Genomic DNA, 15,600 nt, shown 5'->3' on the forward strand with positions numbered 1-15,600 from the left:
TCTCTCCTTTATGTGCTGAAAATAGAGTACAGATGAAAGCAATAGTGTACCTGTAGTGGGTGGTTGCTTTCACCGGTGCAGATGAAGCAGCCTGGGAAGTAGTTGAGAGTCATACAGTCTCAGTTGTTGTCAATACATTCTGAGATGTCTTTTCATTCCTACCAATCGTCCATACAAATGCAATTCATACAATAACATAAATTAATTCAGAAAAACAGTATCACATTTTCAAAGGCAAAATAGAAAGTTGATTTATTAATAAATTAATACAGAAAACACAATTTATTGCAACCATTCTTTTAGTTATTGTCCCATATGTTCCACTTTATTCACCGGATCTCCCCGTCATTCCGAAGTAGTAGATACTCCATCAGAGAGCTGGGGATGTCCAATCTACTGATAGCTGCGTCGATACCTTTTCCTAAGTGGCGGCGCAGAGCACAGCGGCACAGGTGCTGCAGGGAGCGGGGCTGGCTCGTCATCTGCCTCACAGAGTCAAAGAAACCCTGGTGCGTCTGGGGACAGAGAGATGGTGTGGGAAATGGAAGAAGGACATTAGATGGTTCAGGCAGTGAACGAGAGAGCTGAAAACGGAGGAAAGGACAAACCTCATGTATTTCAAGAGGGATAGACTGCATCCATTCCTCACAGGAAGGGACAACGGCATAGCAGTTCAGCATTACCTCCAGAGTGGCAGGGGAGAGGAGGCAGAGCTTCAGCATCTATATGGAGGAAATCTGTGGGTTATTATTATTATCATGCCCTCCAAAATATATTGTCTACGTAGAATTGCAGGGAATTAACTTTAAAACATTTTCATAGTGCCCCCCAAATGAAATAAAATCAAGCTTTTGCTGGTGCACATATTTCATCCCAATAAAATATAATTAAATGGGCCCAAATGCAGCCTCCAACTGGCATTTTTACACCCAGCTTGGCCCAACACACTTTTCCAATTGCCCACCCTGACATACCAAGCTTTTACCGGCCTTGGCCCCGTGGTTTAGGAGGGAGCGTGCTACAGCCTCCGGATGCTGGTCTGGATAGTCCTCCACCACCTGCAGACAGGAGAAGGAGAATAAGTCTGTCTTATCTACCACTCACTGACTATGAAAATGATGAATATAATTAAATAACCTTATGTCCAAATGGATCTTACACTTTGACCACATAACTCTCTGTAGCTCCCTCTGCCTCCCCATATGGCCCACCCTTAACCCCACCTGTAACAGACAGTCCATGGGTGTGTATCCTGCACAGTTCTGCACGTCTGCTTTGGCTCCGTGTTGTAGTAACATTTCTGCAATGCGTGGGCTGCAGTTACTACAGGCGTTGTGTAGAGGTGTGTGGTGTTTCCTGCCTGCAGTGCAGGGGTCAGCCCCAGCTCCCAGCAGCATCTGGACCACGCGGAGGTACCGCCCAGCCTCGGCAGGCCTCTCAGCCCCACCACAGGCTGCATTCAGGGGGGTCTCCCCCTCACGGTTCCTGGCTGACACGTCAGCTCCATGGGACAGAAAGAGCTTCACATGCTCCTCCAGACCCCGACGAGCCACCACATGGAGGGGCGTTAGCTTTGTTTCACTGGTCAACACATTGACCTCTGCCCCACCCGTCACCAGCAGCTCAGCACACCTGAAGAGAGTAGAGACACAACCTTATGATCTTATCATTCATTGGCACCCACATCAACAGACCCACCTGCCATATAACTTTTGAAACATTCCTCTATCTATAAACAATAGAAATGATCACCAGGCATAGTGTCAGTATGGCTAAGAGCGCTGTCACTCACTGAAATGTCTGGGCTGTGCTGCAGAGGTGAAGGGGTGCACTGCCGTCTTCTGCCAGCAGGTCAGGGTCTGCTCCGTGGGCTAGCAGCAGCTGGACACAGCTGTCATGGCCACCTATACAGGCATCATGCAGGGCTGTGCTACCACCAGGGTCAGCATCCACCTCCGCCCCTCGAAACAGCAGCTCCTCCACACAGCCTGAGTGTCCCTTGCTGGCTGCCAGACGCAATGCAGATGTCTGCTTGATCTTGGAGCTCATGGTCCACATCCCTGCCAGAGGGACAGAGAGTATGTACATTATTTACCTAGCAGATGCTCATAGCCAGAGAGGCTTAGGTATGTTTAGAGGATAGAATAAAGAGAGTCGATGAGCAGTGATTGGGGAATGATTGGAAGATCTATAAGAAAGGCACAGATAGGTCTAACAAAAAGACAACAGTGAAGCAGTAAAAGTGAGTTTATATTCTCTGCGTTTGACACCTACCCAGCTCTGGAGCCCACACCATCTCCTCATGTACTGTTTCCATCAGTGCGTTGACCATGCAGGGGTCCTTTAACACAGTGTGCACTCCCTTCATGTCCCCACACATGAATGTGTTGTGGATTGTGGTGTCTCTGCATCGGGCCTCATAGACCCGGATCTCCTGGAGGCCCCGTTGCTGTCTGGGAGGGGGTCTGGAGGCCCGGGACACAGGTGGCCGGCTCATGGCCCTCCTGTGAGCCAATGCCTGCCGCTTATCCTCCCACTCCTGGAGCTCCTGATCCACTTTCAGAGAATGCAAGGCGGCTGAGCTGAAGGCAAATGTGTCCTTGGACATGACACCCAAAGCTGGAGCAGAATCTCAAGCAACCCACTGAGGTCTTTAAGCAACACATTTGAAACAGTTCCAATTTTAGTTGTTTACAGTTTACACAACATGACTCAGTGCAGCAAATTTGACTTAGACACCGACTAAAAACCTACTGTTATGGACAATACTAAATGAAAATCAAGACAGAGATAACAGAGACAACAATTGATTTTGTCTCTGGTCTTTGAAGATTGCATTTACATAGTATCAATGTTGTGTGAATATAGAATTCTACTCACCTTGAACTTGTAACCACTGTGAAATCAGATTTTTTTCATGTGAACTCAAATAAGTTACTATACAAAATATAGTACATTTGCTGTTGTGGATAATGTAATTTGCTTTCGCCTACTTCATGACGTGTTTTACAGACACGTCCAAATGTCCTTTCACAAGATATTGTTGCCCCAATACAAGTTTAGTGCCTGTTATAAATAGACAGGGAACGCAATCTGATATTCGGGGAACTGCATTAACTGAGATAGTCAGCAGGTGGCGTCAAGTGACGATCCAGCTCGCGAACGTCACGTAACGTAGACATTGATTACGTAATTACGTTCTACTTGAACGTGGCGGTGCCAATCTCACAAAATTTCGCATTTACAACATCTTGCTTTGCTTGAAAAGTTATACTATTTTTACTGCAGCAAGTACTGGATGGCTGAATTAAATGACATCTACACTTCCGATTGATCTTATGTACCAATATAAATAGGCAGTTAGAAAAGACATTCGACACGAGATCGCATGACTGCTATGGTAAGAATCAGTCATGTTTGTTTGCTAGCTCTGGTTCCCAGGTCGGTAGCTGCCACAAGTTTACAAATGAGAGAAGCTTCTAGCTAGCTTGGCACGTAGCTAATAGTGTTAGCCAGCCATCTAGTTGGCGAAATGTAATTTACATCTAGCTCTTTCTTAGTTGATGCTATATTTGAAGATGTCTTTCTTTTTCGACAGACTTGCAAGTGGAATGGATTATTTAACGTTGGGGAGGACTTCGATGATGAGGTGCTGCAAACTGATTTACACAGTCAGTGATTACCACCTGCTGATATGATAGTTATGACAGATTATAGCCCTCTGAATAAATTCTCAGATTGACATCACAAGTAATGTAGAGTACTGTTGTGAAACTATTTAGTCTGAACACCTCTGGCTTTCTTTGAATATGAGTTATACAACGTTGTGTGTGTGTGTGTGTGTGTGTGTGTGTGTGTGTGTGTGTTAGGATCTACTTGAGATGGACTGGTCTGCTCCATCAGTGTCTGCTAGCACAGTGTCCTCTGCAGCACAGTCCTGTTTCCTCCGTTCAACTGCAGCATCAACTCCTGCTGCCCCCTATGGCCAGAATAACTCACATCAACCATCCACAGAAGGCATACTTGCCCATAGGGGCCTGTCGAATGGCCCAGGGTCAGATAATTCAACACAGAACAGTGTAGGACAGTCTCCTGCTTTGGGTTTAAGACAGCTCTCTACATCTAAACCATTGCCCTCATTCCCTCTTCCCCCTCTCCACCTTCCTACACTGAGTAGGGGACTGTGTACAGTTACCCAACAGAGCTCCTCACCAGCTCAACAGATGAAGTCAAACACAACAGGACAACAAGAGGCCCCCTCGCCGCAGGATGACTTTGATGATTGGGATGTTGACCTGGCAGACCTAGATGAAAGTGACCCACAGATGAGCACTTGGGCTCAGGTCCGAGAAACTGCTCCAGCTGCAGATCTAACCAAGCCCAGCGATGACTCTGTATCCCCAGCCAAAAGACTACGGCCCACAGCCTGTGGTGGTGCTCAAACCGGGCCCAATGTGGGTCTGAGAGGATTCAGTACCTCTAACCAAATGTCTGGTCTTCCCAGTAGTAGTAATATACTCCACAGGTCCTCATTCCCTGGTTCCTTCCCCTCTCCCCGCCCTGATCCTAGTGCTACCTTCCTCCTAGCTCCACCCCAGAGCCCAGTGTTATCTGGCCTCACCATGGCCTCCAGCCCCTTCCCCAGGCCTGTGACCCCCAGGCCAGTCAGAGGGCTTCCTTCCCAGGTACAGAGGCCCTGGGCTACACCTCTGGCTCAGGGACGCAGCCTTTTTGACCCCATCTCCCCAGCCCCCTCTAGTAGGTTTGGTGGACCCATTTCTTCCCCCAGTCTCACCCCCCGTTCCCTCCACACGCCCGTCTTCACTAACCACTTGATTCAGCTGGTGTCCAACTCCAACAAGACCCCCCAGAGACCGGGTTCTGACCACATCCGGCCCAATACCCGCCGCTTCCCCGGGCCTGCAGGAATCCTACCACAACAGGTGTGTCTCTTTCTGCCTCTCTATCTGTTTATTTGTAGTCTAACTAATCTCAGCAGTCAGCAATGTGCTTGGTAGTGATACTAAGCTACTGCGAGGTTCCATTCTCTCTCCTTAAAGCAGCTCCATGGGCAGAGCCTGGATGACATCGTGGTGGCCATTCCTCAGACACCTGCACATGGGGCCGTGGCTCGACTGCCCAGTCAGGTACTATCACACTGATGTGTAGCCTATACATTTACAGAATGTGTCATGATATTAGTTAACCTTTTTGTCCATTCTTTATTATATCATGTTGCTTTATGAACATGTGATGTGTCCAAACTTGTCCAGGTTCCCAGCTCTCAGACTGAGGAAGAGGATTTCAGTGGAGGTCCGTGGGCAGCGATGAAGGCAGAGATGGGATTGGACGAAAGGAACTCCTCCTGTTTTCTGCACTCTTACAGCGTGGCCATGGTACTCCGCAAGGTGACCAGCACATTTAGCGCTATCCAATTTACACAGCCTATAGTAGTGTAAATGGCATGAAAGGTGACTGAAAGGCTAACAGTGTTCAGGCTGTGTGTGGCCATGTACCCTTCAACAATATGCATCATTTAACATAGCATATTTAATGTTAGAAGCTTTAAATGCCATATCATATCAAAAATGTAACACTTGCGTAACACTGTTTGCATAATTTGACTTCATGAGCATGTTTTTCTGCACCCAGGGCAGCCTCCCTGATAGAAGTGGATGGGCTGTTTTTCTCTATGTTAATGGCCCTTGTCTCTGTGGTGGCACTCTATCAGTATAATCAGGACAAATGACAGGCCTGTGCCTGGGGTGTTAGTAGTTATCATCCCAAGCATGATCACACATTAATCATCTTAATGGCTATTCTGTTGTTTTTCCACAGTCTTAATGTGCCACTGCTAATGGCAACTCTGCATGAGTAATTGAGATGTTTAATTAATTAAAGTTAATGATTGGCAGTTGTTTGAACTTGTTTTGTAGTGCTCTAATACGAAGGTCTCTGTCTGTCTCTCTCTGTCAGGCGGCCCTGAAACAGCTGGTGAAGAACAAGGTCCCCAACATGGCTGTGGTACTAAAGAGCATCCTCCACACACACGCTGATGCCAAGGCTGTGTTCAGGGATCCCACAGGTAAGGCCTACTGATGGTAAGCTTGTGCTTGTAGGTAGAACTGGTCACAGCCATTTTAGTGAGTCTGTGGCTGGCGGTTTCATTGTCTCTAGGGCTCTCTTTCCTCCATTTTTCTGTCTCTTTCTCTCATTTTCTTGCAGTTCCTGCTTGAACCTGAGCAGATCTATTAAAGTATTTACTTAACCTAAGTGTTGTGCTTATTAGTGATTCTATCATCATGGATCAGCGTCAAATGAACGTGTATTAGCACATGCTGATCACCACGGACTATTAAGTCTCAGTGATCTGTGCATTCCCTCCTGAAGTGTAGCCCGTGGTGCTACCTGTCAACAGATTACCACTGGAGGGGATGCACTGATTACTACACTGTTGTCATTAGCTGGAATAATGTGATCAGTGTGCTCCATGTGGAATGAATCAATCACGTGTATTTTATACAGCCCTTTTTACATCAGCAGTTGTCACAGAGTGCTATACAGAAACCCAGCCTAAAACCCTAAAAAGCAAGCAATGCAGAAGCACAGTGGCTAGGTATGCTGTTTTGCTCTGACTGCACCGGTAGAACACTGTAGTAATACGTGTGTCTGACTCTAGGAGAGATGCAGGGCACAGTGCACCGGCGCCTCCTAGAGGACCGACTAGGGGAGCTCAAGACGGGGGCGGTACTGCTGCTCAAACAGGTAGGACTTCCACAGGCCACACACCTCACTATTTACTAGTGTTTCATTGCAAATCATTTGTTGGATTCTTCAAAATGATTGAGCCACTCACAATAAAATCACAAAAACAAATTGTGTGTAAAGTTGATCATTTTTGCACTATGTTAGCTGTAGACCCATAATTAGTTGTCTCTTCATGAAGGTAGGTGTGTTCTCTCCGTCCCACCGTAACCACTACCTGAACGTGACACCCAACAACCTCCTGAGGATCTACCCTCCTGACGGCTCGACCCCGTCCTCCACACAGAGCCAGCTGCTCCCACTCCCCCCGGTGAGAGACCACTACCAAGGCCTGGAGGATATCTTGTTGTTATCTTGTCTCCTGCTGTTGGGAGTTTGATGTAACAATGACAAATCATTGATGAGTAAAACTTGGTGTCTTGACAGATGTATTGTATTTGTTTGTCTAACTCTACTGTTGAATGTAGGAGCCAATGTTGGAATCATCTGATCAGTCCTCCAGTGTCCCAGGAGCCCCTGTGTCTCAGATGGAGTTGTTCTATGATAATGATGATGAAGAGGATGTTCGGGCCCCACAGGTCTCTGCAGACTCTGGTGCTGGCTCCTCTAGTGTTCCACAGGGCCCGCCTGCTGCACCACTGGACCTGTCCTGGGACGCAGGTGGGACATGGATATGCATATGAGTGTATGTTCTTGGTAAACCAATCAGCAGCTCCACCCTGTGTGTTTGTTTGATTTAATTTGTCTGTCTCTGTGTGTTGTGCAGATGACCTTGATGAGCTTCTTGGGGAGTTGCCTGTTGAGTCCTTCTGCCTCTGACACCTGCCCACCTACCCCTTACGGAATGTGAATTAGATTTTGACGCATTCTGACCACACGTTGGATGCCTTTCTACCTGATTCCCCCGGAGAATCTTGTCGCCTGAAGTGCTATCATTTTGTGTTTGGTGTGCTGTGACCATTAATTTCACCGGGAAAATGTGCATGTCGGCCGTGTGGGGGGAAAAACTCTGAGATGTTGGGAACTGGGACTGTCGCTCCCGCATCTCCCCAATTTGAATGAAGCTTCACTACCCATACTGCTACGGGTACATCCCATACTGCTACGGGTACATCCCATACTGCTACGGGTACATCCCATACTGCTACGGGTACATCCCATACTGCTACGGGTACATCCCATACTGCTACGGGTACATCCCATACTGCTACGGGTACATCCCATACTGCTACGGGTACATCCCATACTGAAACATGGTACGAACTAAAGTATCAGCCTGAAGTGAATGACTTTAAACATTGTCTCCTGGAGCCTTCTGTCATTCTCTGCCATGCTCTTCTTTCTCCATGTCTGTCTTATTGCTATTTCCTCTGTCTCTCCTATCCCCCTTCCTCTGTCTCTCCTATCCCCCTTCCTCTGTCTCTCCTATCCCCCTTCCTCTGTCTCTCCTATCCCCCTTCCTCTGGCTCTCCTATCCCCCTTCCTCTGGCTATGTTCCGGTCCAGCCTGTTTACCATGCATTACAATTGTGTAGAGACTTTAGGGGAGGGATTTTCTGGGGTTTTAGTCTCTGTGGAGTTAAATCCTTCTTTCCTGCTGGGCCAAATATATTCATCCGGCTCTGTCTGGTGGAGCCCTGGGCGGCTGGGACAGTCACAGCCTGACAAATGGGGTCTTATCTGGGCTAAACCAGCAGGATGGAAGGCCCATGCCAAAATTTCACCACCACCAACCTCTCTCCTCAGAGGCATCACTATACATCCAGATCAGCCTTACTTTCTGTACTACCCCACGCACCCCTCCAAACTTCAATTGTAGACAGACTGACCTACAATTCAAATCACGTTGCATCCTAATTAACTACTCAATATTGACCAGTCAGCCAACATTTTCCCAAGATACATCAATGTTTTGCTCTTTTACACGACCATGTTCTTTTTCCTGTGGAACTTTTGGTCATATATCCCATTTTCCTTACCTGAACATGTACTACCAGTAGGGGGCAGTGGCTCACCCCCTCACTGCTGTGTTTTGCCAGTGTCGGTGTGTATGTAAGACTTATTAAAGTCTCAGCTGGTAAGATCTGAGCTGTTGGAGGGTAAACCCTACTGTCGTTTGCACATGTTCCAATTATATATAGGTGTAACAAGGTGGGTCTAGCCGGCTCAGGTCCAGTGCTGTACTTTATTCCCATGCTGAAACCAGATTTGTGTGTGTATACATACTACCGTTCAAAAGTTTGGGGTCCCTTAGAAATGTCAGTGTTTTCCATGAAATGAATAGGAAATATAATCAAGACATTGACAAGGTTATAAATAATGTTTTTTTAATCTTTAGTGAAATAATAATTGGTGTCATCAAAGAATCCTCCATTTGCAGCAATTACAGCCTTGCAGACCTTTGACATTCTAGTTGTCAATTTGTTGAGGTAATCTGAAGAGATTTCACCCCATGCTTCCTGAAGCACCTCCCACAAGTTGCATTGGCTTGATGGGCACTTCTTACGTACCATACGATCAAGCTGCTCCCACAACAGCTCCATAGGGTTGAGATCCGGTGACTGTGTTGGCCGCTCCATTATAGACAGAATATCAGCTGACTGCTTCTTCCCTAAATAGTTCTTGCATAGTTTGGAGCTGTGCTTTGGGTCAATGTCCTGTTGGCATGGTGTTGGAAAATGGAGTGATAAGCTTCCTTCTTCAAGATCCCTGTTACTCTGTACAAATATCCCACTTTACCACCACCAGAGCACCCCCAGACCATCACATTGCCTCCACTGTGCTTGACAGATGGCGTCAAGCACTCCTTCAGCATCTTTACATTTTTTCTGCTTCTCACGGATGTTCTTCTTTCATCTGAACACCTCAAACTTAGATTTGTCTGGAAAAAAGTGTTATGGACAATCTTCCTCTGTCCAGTATCTGTGTTCTTTTGCCCATCTTAATCTTTTCTTTTTATTGGCCAGTCTGAGATATGGCTTTTGCTTTGCAACTCTGCCTAGAAGGCCAGCATCCTGGAGTCGCCTCTTCACTGTTGACATTGAGACTGGTGTTTTGCGGGTACTATTTAATGAAGTAGCCAGATGAGGACTTGTGAGGCATCTGTTTCTCAAACTAGACACTCTAATGCACATGACCTCTTGCTCAGTTGTGCACCGGGGCCTCCCACTCCTTTCTATTCTGTTTAGAGCCAGTTTGTGCTGTTCTGTGAAGGGAGTAGTACACAGCATTGTACGAGATCTTCAGTTTCTTGGCAATTTCTCGCATGGAAAATGTGAGGAAGGCAGACGTTTTACGTGTCCCCAACCGATAGTTTTTTTGTTCATTTATTTGCTTTGTTTAACCTATTTTTCGACCTATTTTGTACATAATGTCGCCACTAACGTCTCTTATAACCGAAAATAACTTCTAGACATCAGGGCTGCGATTACTCACCACGGACTAGCAGAATCCTTTTTTTTTCGTTCACCAGTCTGACGAGCCTGACACGAAGGATATACTGCTTCCTCGGGAACAGGCCCAGATCCCTGTGATTTGCGTGAAGAGGAGGTGGAGAAAAAGGGGCCGAAGGGCGGGCTGCCTTCTGAGAATTCGTAGGCGATCGAATAAACCCCCACTTCTGTGTTCCAATGGCTCGTTGTGTTAGCTAATCCAAGTTTATAATTTTAAAAGGCTAATTGATCATAAAAAAAAACTTTTGCAATATGTTAGCACAGCTGAAAACTGTTGTCGTGATTAAAGAAGCAACAAAACTGGCCACTTAGAAATGTCCTTGTTTTCAAAAGAAAAGCACATTTTACTGAGTTACAGTTCATATAAGGAAATCAGTCAATTGAAATAATTTTGTTAGGCCCTAATCTATGGATTTCACATGACTGGGCAGTGGCGCAACCTGGGAGGGCGTAGGCCCACCTACTGGGGACCAGACCCAGCCAATTATAATGGGGTTTTCCCACAGAAGGGTTTTTACTGCAGACAAAAATAGTCCTCAGTTTCATCAGCTGTCGGGGTGGATGGTCTCAGATGAATCTGCAGCTAAAGAAGCCGGATGTGGAGGTTATGTGCTGGCATGGTTACATGTGGTCTGCGGTTGTGAGTCCGAAGGTGACGTACTGCTAAATTCTCTAAAACGATGTAGGTGGTGGCTTATGGTAGAGAAATGAACTTAGAATTATCTGGCAACAGCTCTGGTTGGCATTCCTGCAGTCAGCATGACTGCACGCTCCCTCAACCTGAGACATCTGTGGCATTGTGTTGTGTGACAAAGCTGCACATTTTTTGTGGCCTTTTATTTCCCCCAGCACAAGGTGCACCTGTGTAATGATCATGCTGTTTAATCAGCTTCTTGATATGCCATACCTGTTAGGTGGATGGATTACTTTGGCAAAAGAGAAATGCTCACTAACAGGGAAATTAACCAATTTGTGCACAAAATGTTAGAGAAATAAGCATTATGTGCATATGGAACATTTCAGTTTTTTTATTTAAGCTTATGAAATTTGAGAACAACACTTTACATGTTGCGTTTTGTTTTTGTTCAGTGCATTCGGAAAGTATTCAAACAGCCTCGTTCTAAAATGGATGAATTTTTCTTTTCTTCCCTGCATCAATCTACACACAATACCCTATAATGACAAAGTGTAAACAGGTTTTTACAAATGTTTACAAATTGAAACTGAAATACCTTTATTTACATAAGTATTCAGAGCCCTTGATGTTTCTCCAACTTAATTGGATTCCACCTGTTGCAAATTCAATTGATTGGACAGGATTTGGAAAGGTACACACCTGTCTTTTATAAGGTCCCACAGTTGACAGTGCTTGTCAGAGCAAAACCAAGCCATGAGGTAAAAGGAATTGCCCGTTGAGGTCTGAGAAAGGATTGTGTCGAAGCACAGATCTGGGGAAGGGTACCAAAACATTTCTGCAGCATTGAAGGTCCCCAAGAACACAGTGACTTCCATCATTCTTAAGTGGAACCACCAAGACAGGGTGGTGACCAAGAACCCGATGGTCACTCTGACAGAGCTCCAGAGTTCCTCTGTGAAGATGGGAGAACCTTCCAGAAGGACAACCATCAATGCAGCACTCAACCAATCAGGCCTTTTATGGTAGAGTGGCCAGACGGAAGCCACTCCTCAGTAAAAGGCACATGACAGCCCGCTTGGAGTTTGCCAAAAGACACCTAAAGACTCTCAGACCATGAGAAACAAGATTATCTGGTCTGATGAAACTAAGATTGAACTCTTTGGCCTGAATGCCAAGCATCACGTCTGTAGGAAGCCTGGCACCATACTTACAGTGGGGATGTTTTTAAGTAGCAGGGACTGGGAGACTAGTCAGGATCGAGGGAAAGATGAACGGAGCAGAGTAAAAAGAGATCCTTAATGAAAACCTGCTCAGGACCTCAGGCTGGGGCGAAGGTTCACCTTCCAACAGGACAAAGACCCTAAGTACGCAGCCAAGACAATGCAGGAGTGGCTTCGCCTTGAACTAGACCTGAATCCAATCGAGAATCTGTGGAAAGAACTGAAAACTGCTGTTCACAAATGCTCTCCATCCAACCTCACTGAGCTCGAGCTGTTTTGCAAGGAGGAATGGGAAAAAATTTCAGTCTCTCGATGTGCAAAACTGATAGAGACATACCCCAAGCGACTTACAGCTGTAATCGCAGCAAAAGGTGGCGCTACAAAGTATTAACTTAAGGGGGCTGAATAATTTTGCACGCCCAATTTTTCAGTTTTTGATTTGTTAAAAAAGTTTGAAATATCCAATAAATGTCGTTCCACTTCATGATTGTGTCCCACTTGTTGATTCTTCACAAAAAAATACAGTTTTATATCTTTATGTTTGAAGCCTGAAATGTGGCAAAAGGTCGCAAAGTTCAAGGGGGCTGAATACTTTCGCACGGCACTGTATATAGATATATATCTAATATTGGCTGAAACATCCGCCTTTTAACTTCAAAACCCCCCTTTCTCTGCTGTAGTATTGAACCAGTGCCACTCTCCTACTCCCTTACACTCCCCATGTTTAATACTCCCTAATTATCTTCATCTAAGAGCTTATTATTTTTCATAAGCCATTATGTTATGAAAGAGTAATTAACTTACTTGTTCATTCTCCACAAGCGTATCAGTGACTCTTTCATTAATTATTTGATAAAATGTCAACACAATACTCTCCCCTGTGGTCGTTTTCTTTTCACTCAAACCCTGGGGTAGAGGAGGCCTTTTATCTCTGGTGGAAAAGGAAGTTAACTTTCTGTAATTTGCAGGGTGACTCATCATGATTGTGATTCACATGAATAACAGAACTCAGAGGTTTAGGGACTTATCCACTGACTTCTGAGTGAAAATGGATGACAGAGTACGTCACATTCCATGGCAGGTAGGGCTGAGAAGTGCCAGGGACCTCCTGATACAATATATATTGCAATTCACACAATTCTCTCTCTCTATATATATATATATATTGTGATTGGATATTGCGATTCGGTGTTCTAAACATATTGCCACATCTGCTGCAGAGAGATGAGAGAGAGCCATGAGAAAAGTGTTGATCAGTCTGGGAAATAAAAGTCATGAAAACACGACGGCTCACTATTTAAAAAGAAGATGGAGAACAAGCTAAGCTATAGGATGAAAAATACAGAAGTTCTAGCGCCGGTACAGCCGACTAGCTCTAGCTAACGCAACCTAGCAAATAAATTTATAAATTGATACTTGGGAGTGAAATTATAGTGTGATAGTAACTTTTTAATATATTTTCATCACTAAATTGGCAGGTTATGAACACCCTCAGGTAGATGTCCACGCTTTCCAGTGTGAGAAGTTAGACAGCTGCAAGAGGATGAAATTAATTCTATTATGCAGTGCAAATCTAACAATGCATTCTGTAGGAAGACTACAATATCCTGGCTGAGTGGTTGGTTTTATGTAATTGCATTAGTATATGCCTTTGGGTAAGGAAACTACTGCTGCATCCTGTAGAATATCCCTGGTAGTTGGCTAAATGGAGAAAAAGGAATCCACTCAGGATGGATAGCATTTGCTAAGTACAGAAAAGGTGGTAAATAATAAAGACTTATCTCCTACCCAGGAGACGGCTAATCCCTTTAAAACTATGCTCATTACTTCAATGGGAAAGGGGAGATTTGCTTAATTAAGTCGTTAAGGAGCCAGCAACCCCACAGCTGTTTGGTACCACTGCAAATTTAATTTGAGAGAAATGTGATTGACTGATACTGGGACCAGAAATTGGCCATGGCATTGTTAACACACCTTGAGGCCCCCAGTATTAGCAAGAGAATGATCATTTTGCACAGTCAAACAGGCCCACTGGGCTATATATGGACCAGCCCAACTGGCATTTGCCTGAAATTCCAGATGGCTAGTCCGCCACTGATATTTGTGTCACTTCGTGTGTCAGGCTGTGTGTGTATCTCAAGTGCTCGCAGACTTACATTTTTACACTGAACAAAAATATAAATACAACATTCAATCATTTAAAATATTTTACTGAGTTTCAGTTCATATACGGAATTCAGTCAATCGAAGTAAATTAATTAGGCTCTAATCTATGGATTTCACATGACTGGGAATACAGATATGCATCTGTTGGTCACAGATACCTTTAAAAACAAAAGGAAGGGGTGTGTATCAGAAAACCAGTCAGTGCCTGTTGTGACCATCAATTGCCTCATACAACATGACACATCTCCTTCACATAGAGTTGATCAGGCTGTTGATTGTGGCTTGTGAAATGTTGTCCCACTCTTCTTCAATGGCTGTGCGGAGTTGCTGAATATTGGTGTGAACTGGAACACGCCGCTGTACACGTTGATCCAGAGCATCCCAAAAATGCTCGATGGGTGACATGTCTGGTGAGTATGCAGGCTATGGAAGAACTGGGACATTTTCAGATTCCAATAATTGTGTACAGATCCTTGCGACAAGGGGCCGTGCATTATCATGCTGAAACATGAGGTGATGGTGGTGGATGAATGGCAGCACGACAATGGGTCTCAGGATCTCGTCACGTGAAATTGCCATTGATAAAATGCAATTGTGTTACTTGTCCATAGCTTATGCCTACCCATACCATAACCCCACCACCACTATGCTGCACTCAACAACATTGACATCAGCAAACTGCTCGCCCACATGTCTGCCATCTGCCCGGTACAGTTAACCGGGATTCATCTGTGTAGAGCACACTTCTCCAGCGTGCCAGTGGCCATCGAAGGCGAGCATTTGCCCACTGAAGTCGGTTACGAAGCCAAACTGCAGTCTGGTCAAGACCCTGGTGAGGACGACGAGCACGCAGATGAGCTTCCCTGAGACGGTTTCTGACAGTTTGTGCAGAAGTTCTTTAGTTGTGCAAACCCACAGTTACATCAGCTGAAACACTGCTGCGGGCACTTGCTTCTATTCAGCCACAACAGCATTAGTGAGGTCGGGCGATAAGGCCTGGCTCGCAGTCGGAGTTCCAATTCATTCTAAAGCTGTTTGATGGGGTTGAGGTCAAGGCTCTATGCAGTCCAGTCAAGTTCTGCCAAACCAATGTCGACAAACCGTTTTGCTTTATGCATGTGGGCATTGTCATGCTGAAACAGGATAGGTCCTTCCCCAAACTGTTGCCACAAAGTTGGAAGCACAGAATCATCTAGAATGTCATTGTATGCTGTAGCGTTAAGATTTCCCTTCACTGGAACTAAGGGGCCTAGCCCGAACCATGAAAAACAGCCCCAGAGCATTATTCCTCATCCACCAAACTTTACAGTTGGCACTATGCATTTCGGGCAGGTAGTGTTCACCCAGATTTGTGTTTTGGA

The 15,600-nt window shown here is 45.4% G+C and overlaps 2 protein-coding genes across 7 annotated transcripts; one reads left to right on the forward strand and one right to left on the reverse strand.

The window, feature by feature from the left end:
• Window positions 1-225: 225 nt before the first annotated feature.
• On the reverse strand, window positions 226-3,124 carry asb16 (ankyrin repeat and SOCS box containing 16). Of its 3 annotated transcripts, none has more exons than XM_031827980.1 (7): window positions 2,881-3,028; window positions 2,275-2,651; window positions 1,793-2,060; window positions 1,224-1,632; window positions 975-1,058; window positions 609-722; window positions 226-515 (listed from the first exon to the last, which is right to left on the reverse strand). In XM_031827980.1, the coding sequence occupies exons 2-7, from the start codon at window positions 2,606-2,608 to the stop codon at window positions 330-332; spliced, it is 1,395 nt and encodes a 464-aa protein (XP_031683840.1). In that variant the 5' UTR covers window positions 2,609-2,651; window positions 2,881-3,028; the 3' UTR covers window positions 226-329. The 3 variants fall into 3 exon arrangements, with proteins under 3 accessions (XP_031683840.1, XP_031683841.1, XP_031683842.1); XM_031827981.1 differs by having other exon boundaries at window positions 234-515; window positions 2,275-2,556; window positions 2,881-3,124; XM_031827982.1 differs by having other exon boundaries at window positions 330-515; window positions 2,275-2,548; window positions 2,881-3,068.
• Window positions 3,125-3,191: 67 nt separating this feature from the next.
• LOC116374496 (uncharacterized protein C17orf53 homolog) lies at window positions 3,192-8,868 on the forward strand. 4 transcript variants are annotated; one of them, XM_031827985.1, is made up of 10 exons: window positions 3,192-3,400; window positions 3,599-3,671; window positions 3,870-4,943; window positions 5,061-5,147; window positions 5,274-5,408; window positions 5,977-6,085; window positions 6,680-6,765; window positions 6,947-7,075; window positions 7,233-7,425; window positions 7,532-8,868. In XM_031827985.1, exons 2-10 carry the CDS (start codon window positions 3,612-3,614, stop codon window positions 7,582-7,584), a joined length of 1,926 nt encoding a protein of 641 aa, XP_031683845.1. In that variant the 5' UTR covers window positions 3,192-3,400; window positions 3,599-3,611; the 3' UTR covers window positions 7,585-8,868. The 4 variants fall into 4 exon arrangements, with proteins under 4 accessions (XP_031683845.1, XP_031683846.1, XP_031683843.1 ...); XM_031827986.1 differs by having other exon boundaries at window positions 3,205-3,400; window positions 5,064-5,147; XM_031827983.1 differs by having other exon boundaries at window positions 3,205-3,400; window positions 3,599-3,649.
• The last annotated feature ends 6,732 nt before the right edge of the window (window positions 8,869-15,600 follow it).

Source organism: Oncorhynchus kisutch, linkage group LG6 (assembly GCF_002021735.2).
Source record: "Oncorhynchus kisutch isolate 150728-3 linkage group LG6, Okis_V2, whole genome shotgun sequence".
Taxonomy (NCBI): domain Eukaryota; kingdom Metazoa; phylum Chordata; class Actinopteri; order Salmoniformes; family Salmonidae; genus Oncorhynchus; species Oncorhynchus kisutch.